At 41.0% G+C, this 18,504-nt stretch overlaps 1 protein-coding gene across 5 annotated transcripts; it reads left to right on the forward strand.

Moving 5' to 3' along the window:
- Positions 1-1,060: 1,060 nt before the first annotated feature.
- Positions 1,061-18,110, forward strand: fbxl4 (F-box and leucine-rich repeat protein 4). Of its 5 annotated transcripts, none has more exons than XM_005924272.3 (9): positions 1,061-1,310; positions 3,767-4,397; positions 6,235-6,568; positions 7,717-7,961; positions 8,210-8,423; positions 10,226-10,297; positions 12,819-12,943; positions 13,329-13,516; positions 14,244-18,110. In XM_005924272.3, the coding sequence occupies exons 2-9, from the start codon at positions 3,901-3,903 to the stop codon at positions 14,405-14,407; spliced, it is 1,839 nt and encodes a 612-aa protein (XP_005924334.1). In that variant the 5' UTR covers positions 1,061-1,310; positions 3,767-3,900; the 3' UTR covers positions 14,408-18,110. The 5 variants fall into 5 exon arrangements, with proteins under 5 accessions (XP_005924334.1, XP_005924333.1, XP_005924336.1 ...); XM_005924271.2 differs by having other exon boundaries at positions 1,296-1,408; XM_005924274.3 differs by lacking the exon at positions 1,061-1,310 and adding an exon at positions 1,317-2,583.
- Positions 18,111-18,504: the final 394 nt, after the last annotated feature.

Below are 18,504 nucleotides of genomic sequence, written 5' to 3' on the forward strand. Positions count from 1 at the left end.
AATACTGCCAAGAGTAATGAACTTCTTGGAAACATCACTGTCCAAAGAGGCTTGAATCACATCCTGACGGGACCAGGAGAAGAGTCAGCGCACAGAGACACCGCATTCTTTGCTGTGGTGCTGCACCACTTCCTGCTGTCAATAGGACAGTACAGGGTGACCTCATTCCCAGTACTGAACCCCTTGCCACCACTGCCACACGCCCCAATGGCGGAACAATATTCTGGATGCAGAAGAGCAACAAGCAGTGTTCCCTAAACTCCTCTGACCCCCTTTGCTCAAACACCTGCCAATAAATGGGTCCTTCAACGAGAAAGAGTTATTATTCATGTTTGCTTGTGTTTTCTTGTGTTTGAGCGAAAGGCTGTACTCCCTCTTTGACTGTTTTCTTACATTACGTTAGTATTTTAGGACGCTGAAATATGTCTAAAAAGTTGAATACATTTTTATCTTGGTCCTTGTTGTTTAATTAGCTCTTACCTTATACCTCATATCTTTCTTTGTTTACATGACTGGTTCTCCTTTGGTGTGTGTTTTATTTAAAAAAAAAATCTTTTTCAGTTGTTTTAATTTTTTTTATCTCCAAGGTTTAATAAGCTGAAGAATTATTTTCACCATTGCTGACCGAACTCTACCTTTTATTTTTGGGTGTGTGTGTATATAGTGTACATCTATGTTGTTTGTGAATGGCCTTGAAACAGAATGAAATCTTATTATACTCCTCCATTCTTTTAATGGTATGTTTTAATACACATTATCTACATTTATAGATAACGCTGGATTATCTATAAATGTATTAAAAACCATGAAACTGGGGTGAATGTTTTGAGTGTCTGTTTTAAACCAAAGAACTACTTTTCCCATAATCCTTTGCTTTAAAAGAAGCCGACCGGATGTTGATAATTTGTTGTACATTTAAAGTGTGACATTTAAAGTTCATACGTAACTTCTATGTTTTTTAGGTTTCCGCGTCCTGTTTAATCACACGTTTTGACAAAAACAGTCAAAATTGGCCATGTTTCGCATTTGTTCACGACATTTGAACACAGTCAATTATTTAGTGCCGCACTGGTGCAATGATAAAGAGAAAAAAGCAGCAGTCTTCCAAATTGCATTACTTTCCCCCTGTAGCCTCGCCCCAGTGCATCGTGTTTTGTAGAAATAACTCGTGTAGTGGTAGTAATAATACTGATACTTCTCTAATACTTAAAACACACAAAGATGAAGGGTTACCCAGATTATGTCGCTGACTGTGCTGTGCGCTCTCTGAGTTAATGCATTGGCCGACTGTTACTTGAAGGCAACACAAGGTAAACGTCAAGAATGTTTGATTGTTGAAATCTTTGTGAACGGCTATGGAAGGAAGAGAGTTTTTCCTCGTCAGTGGATTCATTGATCTACGTTCACTGTAAATTTTGTCCTCTTTGATCGCTCGGTTTTTGCACAGCAACCATTACGGAAGCTAACAGTTCATGTTTTGACAGCTCAGCCTGTGTCTGTTAGCTAGCTGCCTACCTAACACTAACTATTTATCGTTAGCTAACACTGACAGCACTAGCTGTGGGAGACTGCTCAGTTTATTGAACAAGGACTTGGGAAAAGACAGTTTCTTCCTGGCAGCTGGCTTAAAGTACGCTTACGTATGTCAGAATTCGTTTACCTAATGTAATGTCGAAATGCCTTCAAAGGTAGCAAGGTTGGAGGGCTAGTTTAGCTAGCTTCAAATGCACAATGAAATATCAAAGGTTACATTGGCAAGACAGAAAACGCTACGCTTCCTTTTCTCTTCCCGTACAGTATTAATAAGGCCACATTATTGTCAGAACTGTAGTATTTTTTACAGTATTATTAGTATTTCATGTGTACAGTTAAAGCTAATATTTTAGTTTTATCAAAACGTGGTTGTTGTCTAAACATCACTGGCTTTTATGTAATTGTTTTTTAATGTTAAAGGCGGTTAATATAGGGTTGGTAGGGACTCGTGTCCTGTTATTGCTTGTAGGGCTACTTGTTTGTTTACACATAAGCACAGGATGTCCCTGGCAAACGTGTACTGCTCACTGCAGCCTACAGCTGGGTCAATCTGTGATACTGAAAACCTGTGAGGCAGGAGTGTCAGGCACCAGACCCAGAAGTTTCTGGTATCATGTAGCCACTCTTGATTTGTGGCTACCAGGCACCATTAAGTACCAGGATGTCTTGAAACCTGAATATTGTAGTCAGTGCTAGCGATTTCTGATGGTGTCAAGCGTTAACATGGATTTAACCTCTACAGTTTGCATTTTGGTTTGATAAATGTCTTGCCGTGTTTCATTTAACCACAAACTACCGCATGTAGTTATGAAGAAATGCCACACGCAAGCAGCGGTACAAGGCTATACCTTTCGAAGATTGGCAGCTGCAGAAGTGCTTGGTTTGTTTGCAGAATAAGTATTCATTAAATAAGCAAGTCTTCTTCTCAGAAAGTGTCAAAGTGGTTAAAATAGTGAAGAAATCGCTAGAAATTAGATCCAGCTTCTTGCTGTAATTTGTCAATGTATAAAAATGAATCATTTGTCTACAAGAAAGCATCAAAATGTAAAAGTAAGTATACATGTATAGTCATGGTAAGAAGAAGCTGCCTGTCTTTTAATTAACATTTTTTATATCAGCACAAATTACAAAACATGGTTCTTAGTAAGTCTTACCTTTTAAACAAATATAACCTCAGATAACCAACAACATTTTACATATTGCACAACATCATTATTTGTTTAACAAATGAAAAAGCAGAAGCTCTGGGAGGTTACTGGTACGGACAAGCCAGGTGTGTGTTAACACAATGCTAGAGAGGAAATACATCAGCAGTGAGCTTGGAGAAACAACTGTTGCTGTCCATCAATCTGGGAAGGGTTAAAAGACCATTTCCTAACAATTTGAAGTCTATCATTCTAAGTGGAAAAAAAAGTGCAAAAACATTGAAGACAGTTGCCAATTTTCCCTGGAGTGTATCTCCCAGCAGATGCATCCCAAGGTCAGACTGTGCTTGGAGACGGTACAATTGGAAGAAGTATGGCTTGTTTAGAAGGATTTCAGGAGAAAATCTCTTCTTTCTAAAAAAAACAACACATGGCAGCTCAGCTTAGATTTGCAAAGTTACATCTGAACAAAGCACAAGACTTCTAGAACAGTGTCCTTTAAACAGACGAGCTAATATGGAGATATTTGCCAGTAATGCATGGCGGTGGATGGGTGATGATTAGGGCTCTAAAAGCTGCTGAAACCAGGCATGTGCTTAGTCTTTCACACACTGCTTCTGTATTTTTGGCTTAATTTTTGTTAAATGAGTAGGGATGCGTCATATGTCATGTGATGTTGTTCTTCTGACCTTGCATTTATCTGATTTTAAGACCTGCTACAGGGTGGATGATTTTATCTTTTGTCCTGTTATGTAAAAACCTTATGTTGAAAGCAGGTCTTTTTTTATGACAACCCCAAAGAAATGTATTGAATGTATTGATTATTTATTAGTATAATCATGCACAACATAAAGTAGCGCTTTCTCCACATGGAATGTTTTTTTGTTTTGTTTTGGTTTTACAATCCTTCAATTTATATTCAGCCAAAAATGTATTTTTGCTTCTTGCTATTTTCATTTAAATTTAGGATTCAGATATCCAAAATGATCAAGTTTATATCGGGACCAAGCAGAAATTGGTCCCTCTGTGGTGTCTTAGACCTGCTGTCTTGCTCTTCTCACTCTTGTTTGTCTCTGCCTAACCCACAGGTCATGCATGCAGCCAGCCTTCTAGCCTGCGCTTTGTTCATCCCCAGCGCTTGAGATAATGTTCTACCCGTAGGTGGAGGGTTATCCTCCTACTCCGTTTCTCCCCACTGCCCCCATCAGTCCCAGAGTTCCCTATGTTAACCCTGTTGAGCATGTTTTACTATATCTGTCTGCGGCGGCGCTCCAGGAGTGGAACTCGAGGCGAGGCTCTGACCAGTCGACGGGCTGTGGAATCTGGCCAGAGAGCGGTACTGCCAGTCAGTGTGGAGGTGGAGCAGTACGCCAAAGAGGTTTTGGACTTCAGCTCCCACTATGGCAGTGAGAATAGCATGTCTTACACCATGTGGAACCTGGCAGGGGTGCCTAACGTCTACCCCAGCTCAGGGGACTTCACCCAGACAGCTGTATTCAGAACTTATGGGACGTGGTGGGAACAGTGTGCCAGTGCTCCGCTGCCTTTTCGTCGCACTCCTAAAGGCTTCTACAGTAAGGATTACATTGAGCTAGGCTTTGAGGAGCCCGTCTACCCGACAGCAGTGGAGGTGTTTGAGACCTATTACCCTGGAGCCATCGTCCAGATCCTGGCCTGCTCTCATAATCCTTTCACCCAGAATCCGCCTACTGATGTCAGGTAAGAATAGTTCCTCCACACTATGCCATTTCTAAAACTTTACAATACCAGTAAATTGCACAGTTTTCGATTACATAACAAGGCTTCAGTGTTTGGATAAAATCCAGTTGGCATTTCATGGAGTAAAGTACTGCTTGGCCAGAATTTCCACCAGAAAACTACCAGAAACCTGGCAGAGGATGCAATGGGATTAGCTTATTACAATTCTTTATCACGAAGATTAGATGATTAGATGATTTCTTCAACAATCTACCTGCTATAGCACTAACTGCTAATTGTCAAGGGAGTCACACTGCACAGTGGAGCTGCATATATGCAGAGACTGAGCTTTTTTTAATTTCTTAGTTCCGACTTGAAGACGCAGTATTATGTATAGGAGAGCACTGAATCATATTTAGCCATGTTTGCATGCAGATAAATGATTTAGGCTACCTTGATTAGAAAAAACTAAACTGATAAAATTGTATAAAGTCTTAAGATTTGCCTGGATCTTTATTCACTTTTTACAGTAGCTTTAGCTTGGTGTTTACTGCCTCGTGTTAGGTGTTGCCTTATGTTGCCTTGGTCCTGCTCTTGGTGCAGTGTCTCAGTTCATTACTGTCCGAAACAAGTCATAGAATCCCCTCCCCCGCAAGCCTGCTTTCCTCTGATTGGCTGCCCCTTTCATTGAAAACATTTTTTTAAAAACGTGTAGAGCAAAGATTACTAAATGGGGTACATTGTCATTGACACCATAGAGAGCAGAGTATCAGCTTTTACTCTGAAGCCTCAACCTCTGGCTTGTAAGGATTATTTGTATGTCCACTGAGACACACAGGGAGCCAGCAAAAAAAGAAGTGAGACAGAAGTCAGGGTATACAATTCTGATGGAATATGGATGTGGTCAGCTGCTAAAAGCCATTCAAAGTAGTCCCACTATTTAAGAGTGCATGATCAGGAGGACAAAGGAGGAGGGGGGAACAACTAAGCTGTAGTGCCTCTTCACCTCACTGTACAATACCTTGTGCAATACCTTTTGTGCAATACTTTTTGTAAATAGTCAATGGTGCAATAGACCTCAATACTTGAAATGTGCAATTCACTTGTATTTTTATTTTTATTCCTATTTATTCTATTTATCCCCTTTGTATATTTTATTTATATTTGTCTCTGTATTTCCCAGAGGAACCCACCCAAGGGATTAATAAAGTTCTATCTTATCTTATCTTATCTTATCTTATCTTATCTTATCTTATCTTATCTTATCTTATCTTATCTTATCTTATCTTATCTTATCAACACTGGAGTTTTGGACCTGATACAGATTTTTAGAGAGTGTAAAGTTTTGATATCACTATATCATTAGTCTTTAGAATACTATAAATGCCTGATTTGTATGTTTGATTTATATTGAAAACAGACAATGATGGGGTTGTTATTTAGTAACTTTCCAATGTGTTTCACAACCTGTGAACATGTGTTGCATAAAGTACTGATAGTACTGCAAACAACAGAGGGAAAACTGCTCTGCTTGCTGCTTGTAAAAACATCATTTACAAATTACACCGCACAGCTTTAAAAAAAAAAAAAATTACTGTAATAAAGACAGTTTTCATATGGGGGCATATCCGACAACATATATGGTCAAATCCGTCTGTCTCTGCTTATTAGAAATATGTTAAGATAAAGAGGCAAACACTGTTGTGCACAATGCCACACACAGGCTTAAGAACATTGTTAGGACTGTATTTTCCTGCTGCTTTCAACGAGTACCTAGAGTAGTGCAAAGTAGTCTTAATAGCATTATATAGGTTAAAGAATGTTATTTTTATATTTGCACATGTTTTGTGTTGTCCAGGTGGGAGGTGTTGTGGTCTGGTGAGCCCACCAAGGTGCTGACTCCACAGGCTCGCCAGTTTTCCCCTAAAATAAAGCATATCGGCTTCCCAACCAACCTGTTGCGTCTAGAGGTGAACAGCTCTTTGCTGGACTATTACACTGAACTGGATGCTGTTATCCTGCGTGGGGTAAAAGAGAGGCCCATGCTGGCTCTCTATAAAATGCCCATCATTGACATCAGTGACCTGAGCGACAGCGAAGAGGAGCTGTCTGATGTGGGAGGTCCTTTCAGGCAAGGAGATGGCAAGCACCAGAGGACAGGAAATGGCTACTTTGACAAACTGCCATATGAGGTGATTACAGTCCTTAATAACAAATCAGAAGGCTTGCGTCATCCAAGCCTGGGTTGAAAGTTTAGATACGCACAATGAAATAAAACTGCATTTTTAAATTTTATTTTTCAGATGTGATCTTGTTTGCTTAGTGGTACAGACAGGAGTATTTTCGATCAGTACCTCTTTAATAAATATTAGGTTTAACCATTTCCTATCACACTCTTCCTATTTTGACAAGCACAGAGATCCAACCTGAATCCTCAGCTGCCGCCCTCATTACTTCTACAATTACTGCCTGAAAGTTGCAATATCTAAAATTTCTTTTTTGAAGATGTTCCAGTAGCATGCACTAGTCTTACATATAGGTTGAAGGTGCTGCAGTCATTTCTCTGCACACAAAACATTTGCAACGCTGATTATTTGAAGTGTTTTAAAGCTTTCCTTATGCACATCAAGTTTTTTCCTTATTATATGTGCTCAGCATGTGTGCACACGTGCACTTTTTTGTTGTTGTTGTAAAAAATAAAAAAGACGTGTCACACACGAACACTGCGGGTTGAACCATTCTGGCACTTTCTTGATCTCGCACTCACAGACAGTCATTTTCATGCCATACAGATGTATCATGTTGTCTGAGGCGAGCTTCAAAACACCAGCAGTACTCTTGATAGTTGTTCTCTTATCTCCTATCCAAACCACTGCCATTAACAGCAGTCTTCACAACCGCTGTGTGTTTGTTTCAGAAACACAATATAGCTATTATCTGTCAGCTGATACCAGCTTGAACACAGTGTATTGTTAATCCACTGTGACACACACATGCACAACCATTCTTTCTCTTTGAGAGACACACGAATGCGGTGCAAAACAAGCCGGCTCACCGCTGATCCTGCTATCGGTGCTGTGTCTCCCAGATAACCACTATTTAGATCTGCCTGACAGAGGGGACGCAATTAACATTCTCCACTCTACACTGAACTATTTTCTCTTCTCTGCTAGGTTCCACTATTCTTTAATGTTCTCTATTATGTGTTATTTTCTGCTTATGTTTTCTTACAAGACCAAACATGTCTTGTCTCTCACCCTCCTCGTATCTTACCATTTCTCCTCTCCTCTCCTCTCCTCGTCTCCTATCTTAACCCCTCTCCCCCGACTCCCGTCCACAGCTCATCCAGCTGATACTGAGCCACCTGACCCTGCCAGACCTCTGCCGTCTGGCCCAGAGCTGTAAGCTGCTGCACCAGCACTGCTGTGACCCGCTACAGTACACCCAGCTGAGTCTGCAGCCTTACTGGGCCCGGCTGAGTGACGCCTCCCTGGGACACCTGCAGAGCCGCTGCACCCTCCTCCAGAGGCTCAACCTGTCCTGGACCGGCAACCGTGGAGCCCTTACCCTGATGGGCTTCAGCAGGTCAGACTATCAGCGGGCCACGAATGGCAGCAAACAGGGAAATGACCTTGGAAAGTAGCAATAGAAGTAAAAGCACTTTTTCAAGGAGGAGCATACTGAAACAAAGAAAATCAGTTTACACATTCTTCTGTAACTGATTGAAAAATAAATTAAGAAGAGGATGAAGGACTACTGGGGAATTGATGGCTTTTTTGTTCGTTTTTGTTTTTGGCCTCTTGTCACTCATTTCTCTCAATCTCCTGCCTTAGTTTCATGAAGGCCTGTGGTCCCAGCCTGGTCTGCCTGGAAATGTCATGCTGCCACTTCCTGAACGAAGCCTGTCTCGAGGTCATCTCCCAGACTTGTCCTGGACTCCAGGAGCTCAACCTGTCCTCCTGTGATCGTCTCCCCCCACAGGCCTTCACGCACATCTCAAAACTTACACGCCTTCGCAGGCTGGTGCTTTACCGAACAAAGATAGAGGTATGCGCTGCAAACAGTGTCTCTGCGAAACTAATCGGAGTGATTCGCGTGGACTTTGATCTGTCTTGTTTAAATATAGAGCAGGTCAAATTGTTGTTTGGTTAATGATATATCCGATACCCTGGCTGTTTATAATTTGTAGACTGCTCCTTTTTCTAAATGTATAAAATGTTTTATTCACCATTGATGCTGAGCTGTTATAAAAAAATTACAAAAAGATTTTTAAAAAATGAATTATCTTTCGTATTTTGAATATATAGAATGTCAGAGATTTTCAAGAGGTAGATTCCACACGGTGGAAAGGTCAGAGAATTTAGTCACTTTTCTGATATTCAAGCAACAGAATTTGATCAATTGTATCTAATAAAGCAGAAAATGCCTTTTGGGTTTGCATCAGAAAGGGCGTCTGGCAAATCAAACATGAGGAGCTGCCCACTGTGCCGACCCCTTGAGATAAAAGAGCAGCCAGAGGCAGCTTTTATCTTCTTAAAGGGGACCTGCTCATCGCCAACTCTGTACTTTTATTCTTGGACTGTATTAGAGTAGTTTTGCATGATTCACAGTTCAAATGAATCCTTTATCTTACACTAAGCCTTGGTGCAAACCGATTTAGCTCATGTCATAACCTCTTTCATTGCTAGGCCACATGAACTGTTACCAACAGCCTCCACTGGCCTCCCCCCCCCCTTTCAGAAACTCAGGTTTTACAGCATTAACATACTGATGACTTATGACTTTTCTGTGATAGGGGATCTGTAAGCAATTAAAACCACATTTTCCTCATTTATAAAGTCTGAGGTCCACCTGTGTAACTGAACTAATATAAAAAAAAATGATCATCATTTTGTTTTAAAGATGTTTTAATCTTATTTTTTTCGTGTTTAGTTAATCATCTGATGACCTCCTTTGTTTCACTTGAAACATGCATATAGTATAGGTTTGAACAAAACTTCCCAAAAATGTGCATTTAATAAAAAAACTAATGATTTCTCCTTAAGAAAGATTTAAGATGAACTGAGTAAACTCTGATTCTACAGGGTGTTGAATATACATCGCATGTATTCAAGCTCAGGCATGTCTGATGTGTAATATCACTGTGCCTTGTTTTGGTGGTGCACCTCAGCGTTTCTCTAGTGTTTGTCATGTTTCAGAGTGACGTTGTGGGCAACAGACGGTGTAGAGTTTCTGCGGTGGAGCCAGGCAGCGTGCTGCAGGTTGTTTACACCCGGACAGACAGAGCGAGCCGTGTGTCTGTTTGAGGCCCTGACATCTCAGCTGTCATTACCTTGTCACTGCTCTAATTAAATGGCTAGCTTACGGGAGAGAGGCACTTATAAAAATGCCTTACACCGAGTCGAGCACACGCGCGCACACGCAGACAAGAGGCTTTCACTTTCATGTCTGACACATTCTCCTACCGCTGAGGTGCATGTGTTGGCAGTTGCAGCACTGAATTCTGATATCTCCATATACTAGTTGTAGTGCTGCTTGAGAGGCCTCCGTTTTCACTTTTTTCACTCCACAAGGAGGTGGAAAAATTGTCTCCTGTGCTTTATTAAAAACCTTTTAATCCTGAAAGTGCTGGGTGTGCCAGGTAACAGACAGGAAGTTACTTAAACGGGAACTTTAGGTGACATGACTGGATTTGTTACCGCTACTAAAACCTATGTTGTTTTAAATTATCTTATATATAGATTTATACTCAGGTAAGATGCTACCGGTGTTTTAAATCTCTTTTGCTCTTTCTACCTACCTGGTTTTCACCTGTGCACCTCTGTCTCTGTCTCTCCTTTCCTCCACAGCAAACAGCCATCTTAAGCATTCTGACTTTCTGCATAGAGCTAAGACACCTCAACCTGGGGAGCTGTGTGAGGGTGAGAATGTGCACACATATGAAGTTTCAAAGAAAGCTACAATCTTAACTATTACCTTTCATTTTGGAAGCTTGTCTAAAAGATGCCAGATAGGAAGATGAAAGAGAGCCCTGTGATCCCTGGCAAATGGCTTAGTCACACTGGAGTAAAAGTAGGACAACAATCTTATCGTAACTGGGAAAAATCTGTGCTTATATAATTGAATTTAATGTTTTTTTGCATTAAAAACTGATTACAAGTAGTTGCAGTACCCACTTGTGCGATCGCACAGGTTGTCTGATGGAAGGCATCCTGTCTGCAAACAATGGTGGCCTGATTCAAACTCACTGGAATCACTCTGATTAGTGAAGGTTTCAAGTAAATGATGTTTAATTTATGAACACAAACAGTTTGAAAATGCAGTCAGCGTGTGAGCCAGTAGGCTGGTGGCCAATTGTGTGCTTTCTGGTTATATTCCTACATAAAGTCAAGGTTTGCTAAGCACCTACAGTATATATCACATTGCAGTTAAATCGCTGTCCTGAAGCAGCAAGGTCTCTATTTTTGGAGGAATTGCTTCTGTTGAATTTCTGAGGTTCTCGCTCGACTCTGTAAGTAGTTAATATTGATTTCTGAGTATGTACACTGCAACACATTTGCAATTGTTGACAGTTTGTCACAAGTTAATCACTGTATTAACACAAAATGATTGCATGTAATTGCCAACTTGACCCAGTTCAGTATTAAGCTGACAGCACAGCTGACAGACTGATAGGCAAATCACTCTTATCACCATCTTGCCACGCCAAAGTCTCTTTGAAGATGGCAACTGACTGGGAGTGGTCAAGACCTGGTCCCTGTCTGTGACAGGATTGCAAGGTCATTGCACAAAGTCACAATCATTTTGGTCATACCTCAACCACCGTTTTTCTTAGTGTGACTGTTGCATAATGCTGTAGTCACACAGGCCTAGACACCATTTGGCCACCATTTAGGATACTCTAGTGGCTAGTGATAAATATGTATACCCTGACTGGTTAGTGAGTGATTACTGGAGGTTTCTGGCTGTTGCCAACTGAATTCAGATGCAAAGAGGGTGCTGACCATGCACTCTTTGCGATTGCTCACCTTAGTGTTTGCATGGAAGACACCCATTTGCAAACGCTAATCATAGAACGCTAATGAGATCTGGAAAAACGTGCGTCTTAAGCCCAAAACCAAGTTTCACTACTGCTCCATGGTTAGACAGCAGTGACATTAAGCTTCTTCCATGCAAACTACAGTCAACCATGGCAACTTGCTGGGGGCCAAAGAAGTTTTCAGTGCAGCACCGTGTACCTCTTTAGAACCAATTTCACCCAGTGACAGCAAACGCCAACAACCACTTGAAAACCAGTCTGGGAATACACATTTTTCACTAACAGCCGGTGGTTGGCATGGGGTCACTGGCTAATCTTTGTGCAGTCTGTGCTAAGATAAGATAATTGGTTGGTAGTTGTAGACTTCTGTGAGAGAGGTGTCATTCTCCTGTTACTCCTTTAATGATGGCTCATTGAATATGAGGGGAATGGTATACAGCAACTGTTGTGGACAGATATGTATGATGATATTAAAGTACAATACGTTTTATTATTAACATCATTTGGAATTATTAATGAGGCATTTTAATAAATGTTTAGTGTATCATGATGATAATGATGGGGCATCTGTGTGTGTTTAACTCCCTAAAAAAAGTTGAATGACTTTGATGGAAATATTGATATCATACATGAGAAAATCCTCTTGTGGTCTTTCTCAAGACATAACTGTCATCATCAGAAATAAAGTTATGCAACATTTGGCAAGAGAAATGCATAAAGGCAGCGACTCTCTCTGCCAGAGTTTAAATATCCATCACTGCTAACTCTGAGAAATGTTCTTGCTGTCATTTTTGTAGCTGAGTTATCTGCTCGGGCTGTTTTTAGTTGTTAAATTGCATTTCTTTGCTTTCATCTTTGGATGAAACAATGAAATATGGCCAGCATTACCTGACACCAAAGAACAATAACAGCCTCGCAAACATAAATCAGTTCCTGAAAGACTATTTTGTTTTTGTTTTTTACGGTGAAAGTATTCCGCGTTAGTGCTTTGTTCTTTTGCTCTCTCGAGGAAGCGAGGTTACGAGCCACAAGCCGGGTGATGCCGCTAATCAGCTTTTTATTATCGCAGCATTTCAAAAGTTTGTTCAGAATATATTAGATAGACTATTGACTGACTCATCCTGACAGCATCATCTTCCTTTACGTTATCCTAAAGGCACATTTTTAAAAGCCTGGGACTGTGACAGTGTTGTAGATGAGCACAGATCACAGCACCTCTGCCCGTACATCGCTCACACCGACGTGTACAAATCATAACATCTGAATCGACTGCAGCATACGACGAGGGTGGTTTTGCACATTAAAGCGGGTCTGAATCGTCCAAATGTCCCTCTGGGAACTTGCTTGTGAGCTGCAAATGCTGCATATTGTATAGAGAGTAAATTCTCGTGTCTCACTTGCAGATCGAAGACTATGATGTTGTAGCCAGTATGCTGGCCACTCGCTGTCGCTTGCTGTGCTCTCTGGACCTGTGGCGTTGCAGAAACCTGACCGATCGAGGCCTGACTGAGCTCGTCTCAGGGTGCAGGTAGTCACTTGAAGCTACTGTTGTTTATAACACCTGCGGACTCCAGGCATGTGCAAAATAACCATTCATAACAGCTTCTTTTTTTTTTTTTAAGTGCTAATTTTGCCCCAAAATAAGATTTCAGGAAGCTCCTCCCCCCTCTCTGCTCCTGCCACTATCTTTTTGCTTGGTGGGGAGTTTTCATAGCTTTCAGTTCAGGATTCTTCTCATATAACATCTTTGGTTGTAAAATTGTCCAGGACATGAAATGGTGTTAGTTTCCTCTGTGATTGCTTTGTTTTTGTTAAAACACTTACACATTAGAGACACTGCATGGTTTCTCTGTGAATATCCAAATTTGTCCTTGCGTCACCCCAGTTTACTTGTTGGCTCTGTTGTTGCTCAGGATGTTGGAGGAACTGGACCTGGGCTGGTGTCCCACGCTGCAGAGCAGTACGGGATGTTTCCAACACCTCGCCCGCAGCCTTCCACGCCTGCGCAAGCTCTTCCTCACTGCCAACCGCACCGTCTGCGACTCAGACATAGAGGAGCTGGCAGCCAGCTGCCCCTGTCTGAGGCATCTCGACATTCTGGGTAAGATCTCCCTCACACATATGTGGAAACAAACGTTTGCCTTATTAATCATTTGTTAATGAGTGTCAAGTTCGTGGTTATTCGGTCATGACTTATGTTTCATCACGTTGGTGTATAAAGCTCCCCATCAGAGCAGCATAGCCACAACTTAACTTTTTATAAGAGACTTTGTCAGTTGGGCAACTGCATTTTTGATTTAGCTCATCGTTCACTTATCATATTCACAGCAGGCCCATTCCCAGTATAGCATTTGAGGGGTGAAAAAAAACCTTCAAGTTAACCTCGAACACAAACTCAAATAATCAGCTTAATATTGCTATACAGTAGTGCTCAGTAAGCAAAGTTACAGCAGCACACCATAGCAGTAACACTCTAGTTCCAGTTGCATAAGTTGGTGTTTTTGACAGCACAGTAGCTTCAGTGTTATTCAGGCTATGCTGATGTGTCAGTTCTTTAGTTATTTCAGATGTGCTTCAGTGGTTGACTCGCTGGAAGGTGTGCAAATGATTTTGGTCTGGACTCTATGATCTGTGTGAACAGGCAGAGAGGAACTTTACTTCATTTACAAAGAAAATACACACGCAGTTTCCTTTTTAAGAAGTAGCCAGACATAAAAATATCATTGTTTTTATTTCACAGCTCTGTGTTTTGTTTTATTTTTTATGCGTTTTTTGTGAAGTGTTTTTCACCTTCTGCGTGTCCCTGTTGTGATACGTCTGCCGGACAGGTACACGGTCAGTGAGCGCCGCCTCACTGAAGAAACTCCTCCAGTCGTGTCCTCAGCTTGTCCTCCTGGACGTCTCCTTCTGCTCACAGATAGACATGCGCATCGTCCAGGAGCTCTCTGGCCTCTTCCCCAATGTGGCCATCAAGAAAAGCTTCACTCAGTGACCCCAGCATTGGCTCATTTCCCACTACTGAGATGTAGCAAGTGGAGGGAGGTAGTGGTCAGCACATACTGCCCCAGAGTGATTCAGAGGCAGGTCAGATGCAGGAGGAGATTGCAGACCTGCCTCTGCTTGTATCACGGACGAGATCTTCTTTTAGCGGTCAGTATAAAAAGCGGTGGGACTGGGTGAGGAGGATTTTACTGGCTTTACTGATTTAGTGAACCTAAATGACTACAGATTTGTAGGAGCAGGATTATACAACATAAGACACTTGTATTTTTGGGTGGGGGTTTTGTTTGTTTGTTTTTTAAATCAGGGTTGTTGCAGTGAAGCTGCCACATGTTCCCACAATATGAATCAGCACTTACAGTATGTATTGCCAGATAACACACAGCAAGGAAATATGCCTTACCACTAGAAATCACACATGAAAAAAGCAACATTTGAGAGAAAACTTCTTTTAAGCATCTTTTTAGGAAAACAAATGGAACACAAAGCATTCTTACCTGTTACTGGACTTCACATAATAATATTAGCTACATATCAGGGCCTTGGTCAGTGCCTTGTTTGATTGTGGAATATGAACAGGCTGGTTTGTACATGAAGGTCTTTCCGGTGGTGTTTATCACCATTCACTCACTTTCATTGAATCATAGTGGATGGTGTTGTGTTCAAAGGGGCTTTAAAGGTGAAAACAGCTGCACTAGATGCAATGCACTGTGGTTAGTGTTATTCTTTTATTTTTTTTACTTTAATGAGACTATCACAAGTTAATATGTGTTGCTACAAACTGCAGGATCATCATTAAATGTCCATGCACTAGAGATTTAGCAATGGCGTGTTTCCATCAATGGGGAAAAAATTGTTTTCATTTCCACATGCTCTAGGTGTTTTCTGTACTCCTGCAATTTTAAAGGCATCAAATTCAAAAGATATGCACACTGACTCTTTTGAAATAAAAGCGCAGAGAAGTAATGAAGATGTTATTTAAGATGACATGAAACAAATCTAAAAATCTTTTCCTCTCCAACTCTCAGTTAGGCGCTTTTGGTCCAGCAGTTAATATTTTTACTAGGATAATATGAAAGAATTTCCAACTGTATTACCTGGGCAGCTGTTAATGTGTCACCACATATCAGACACTTCAGATGAATGTAGTAATATTCTATATTAAGTCCGAGTGTTAACAAGTAAGAAATACAGGGGTAGTTATTAACTAGAGGCCTTTGTTGGAATACTGTAGAGAAAGTCATCTGCAGCTGAAGCAGTTGAATGTGTTTGGCTGTATACAGTACATCAGACAATTCAGTGGACTAAATGAAATAGAAAGTGTTAATGATCGGGGTGCTTGCTAATTGGTTTTGTTCAGACCTCATAGGTTGTGTAAACATTTCAGCGTAGGCAAATTGGGGCCTTTAGGCTAAAGTTTTGTTTCCCCAAGTTTGAAAGTCACTGGCTCCTCCGCTGAGGTGAGAGCTCAGGTGGGGGAGTGTTTTCAGTGCTGTTTTTCTGTCAGCAAGTTTACACAAGCTGAGTTTCATGAAACTTGGAGAGCTGGGCCCAGGCATTAAAATTAGCTGCAAATGCAGAACACCTTCTTTGAAAGTGCAAGATAGGCCCTCTGCAGTGTCATAATGTTAGTGCTGTTTCTGTTGTCGTTCCTGTTGAGTTCTGTCACTGCTGTCTGACTACAGCCGACTACATAACCCACTCCGATCAAATTCCACCGCTGAGAAGGAGTGCTGTAAATTAAGCCGAGGACGTAATGTTGACGTGTAACAAGTGTAACTACGATATGTGACCTCAGTATTTGTCCTCAAACTCAGGGGCTATATATAATCTCATGTTCATTAAATGTCACTTTTTTAAAAACATGTTTTACTCCAGAAACCAGCACAAAGGACATCTTTACAGAAAGTAACACCAGACTTGAGTTAGCGTTAAGGTTACCGGGCTTTGGTGTTGCTCACAACAAACACACACGTGACACAAATCGTCAGTTTGCGCTGGCGTAACAGAGACGTTAATCAGAGCTTATTGAGTGTTGAATGTTGCAGTAATTGTATGAAAAATGTACTGCTGCTGATTATTTATTTTTTGTAATATATGAAGCCAAGGCTGCAGTGTGGGAGAAGTGCTTGAAGAGCATTTTTGTGTTTGAAACAAACTTGAATTTTTAGTTGAAGCACATGCTACTAGTCAATATTTGTGCCTTATGCTCCTGTTTGAATGTTGTGTCCAAGTGGTTTAGATTGTGGTGAAGTGCTTCGCTTTTTTTTTTTTTTTTTTTTTTTTAATGCCCTTCAACCAAAGTAATAACACATTAATCTGGTCGTCATCAGTCTCACACCTATATTTGACCAGTTTCTGTGCCATATACCTTATATCAGCCATGTGAATTATTGCAAAATATAGAGCTATATATGCAAAAAATGGTTTATTTATATTTCCCTCGGCAATGAAAATGTTATTTATACTCATTATTGGTGGATGTTTAAATGGTAATATACAATTTGGGGAACTGTTTCTTGGGTTTTTTGGTATTTTGCCTAGCTTAGCACTAAGACTGAAAGTATGCCTTTACCCTAGCCTAACATGAAGTGGAAATGTGTTTTTAGCCTGGCTCAGCATAAAGACTGAAAACATGCCTTTAGTCTAACTTAGCAGTAAGAGTGAATGCACGTCTTTACCTTAGTTTAGTTTACCTTAGTTTGTGCAATGCTAGTCCACTAAACCTCAAATCACGCGGGCCTACAGACCAATCAGCAACCTGCCCCCCGGTAACCCAAAATACTCCAGAAACGTAAAAAAGACTGAAATTCAGATTTGCTCAGTGATCGATGTTAGAGAATGTACATATTTTCCCATCTGCCAGTTGTTTAAGCTTTAAGAAATAAATATGGCAGCGACATTTGCGTTCTGCAGCTACAGTCATTACCTTTCTAAACACCTTAAAAATGACTTCCTACTCTGTTCCTGCTTCCAGTCTCTGTGCTGAGCTAGGCTAAACCCAGAGCAGTCCTGGCTGCGCAGAAGTCAATCACATATCGATCTTCCAGTCTTGTTATTGGTGTGGGTATGGTAAATTGCTGCATAAGAGTGGGAAATTAATACTTGGTTTATTTCCAGTTTTGTTATAAACAGGTGTGGTAACAGTATGGCACACCAGGCCTTTCACTAATGCATCAGTTTTGCCCAGCCCACCCAAATTTTTAATACATTTTGATGTTTGTTTTTTTTTTAATTGTTATTTATCCAGGTAAAGCTCTCATTTCAAAGACCTGCTATCATGTAATTATGTAATTATGTCAGTAATAACTACTGCACCACAATAAAAACACTGTCACTGTTATACTTTGTACAGCAACTATCTGCAACAGCATTAATTTGCAAAGGCAAAACTATTTAAAAAGTGAGCACCACTCTCAGATCATCACTGTTTGACCAGTGATGCAGTTTGGTGTATTTTTCTGAGGTGGCCCTATGCTTCTTTTTTTCTTCCTCTAATGAATATGCAGTCTCTCTTCTCCCACTCTGGATATGTGATCAACCTTTGTGCCATGAACTGGGAGGACCTGCAGCGACGCTCCCTCCGCTGCAGCGTGAAAGCCACTGTTGTGTAAAGAGATTGTGTGTCTCTGTCGCGATGAAATGCGGTGCTTCACTTTCACCAGGTTTTAAATAAACCGAAGGCTGATGACTGAGTGTGTGTGGCTCATTTTTGATCCTGTAGGAGCAGAGATGTAAGCAGTCTGACTGTAGAACAAAGTGGCTGCGAAGGCATTAACTCGCTCATATTCTATTTTCTCTTATTCTTCAGCTTCATTGAACAGCACGCCACTGCCACCGAAACAAATGGAAATTGCTCCGCTGTATCATGTTGGGGCTTCTTAAGAAGAGAGTCGTCTAAGTGTGATTTGGGGTTGGAGGCGTGGGGGGGGGGAGTAGGCTCGTCTACTGAATCCACAACAACTAGCAGAGCCATTAGTCAGGATGAGTGACTGGATAGTCGTTGCGGACTGATCCTTTTTGCCTTAACCCTCTGCCATTTTACAGTCTATTAATACCACAGGGAGAAGTGACATTAGCTTGTCTTCT

Source organism: Haplochromis burtoni, unplaced genomic scaffold (genome assembly GCF_018398535.1).
Source record: "Haplochromis burtoni strain Fernald_Lab_line unplaced genomic scaffold, NCSU_Asbu1 Contig_76, whole genome shotgun sequence".
Classification (NCBI taxonomy): Eukaryota; Metazoa; Chordata; class Actinopteri; order Cichliformes; family Cichlidae; genus Haplochromis; species Haplochromis burtoni.

Coding starts and splice junctions, on each gene's coding strand:
- fbxl4 (XM_005924272.3), top strand. CDS start 3,901: ATGTTAACCCTGTTGAGCATGTTTTACTATATCTGTCTGCGGCGGCGC. Junction 4,398..6,234: donor AATCCGCCTACTGATGTCAG/GTAAGAATAGTT, acceptor TGTGTTGTCCAG/GTGGGAGGTGTTGTGGTCTG. Junction 6,569..7,716: donor TTGACAAACTGCCATATGAG/GTGATTACAGTC, acceptor TCCCGTCCACAG/CTCATCCAGCTGATACTGAG.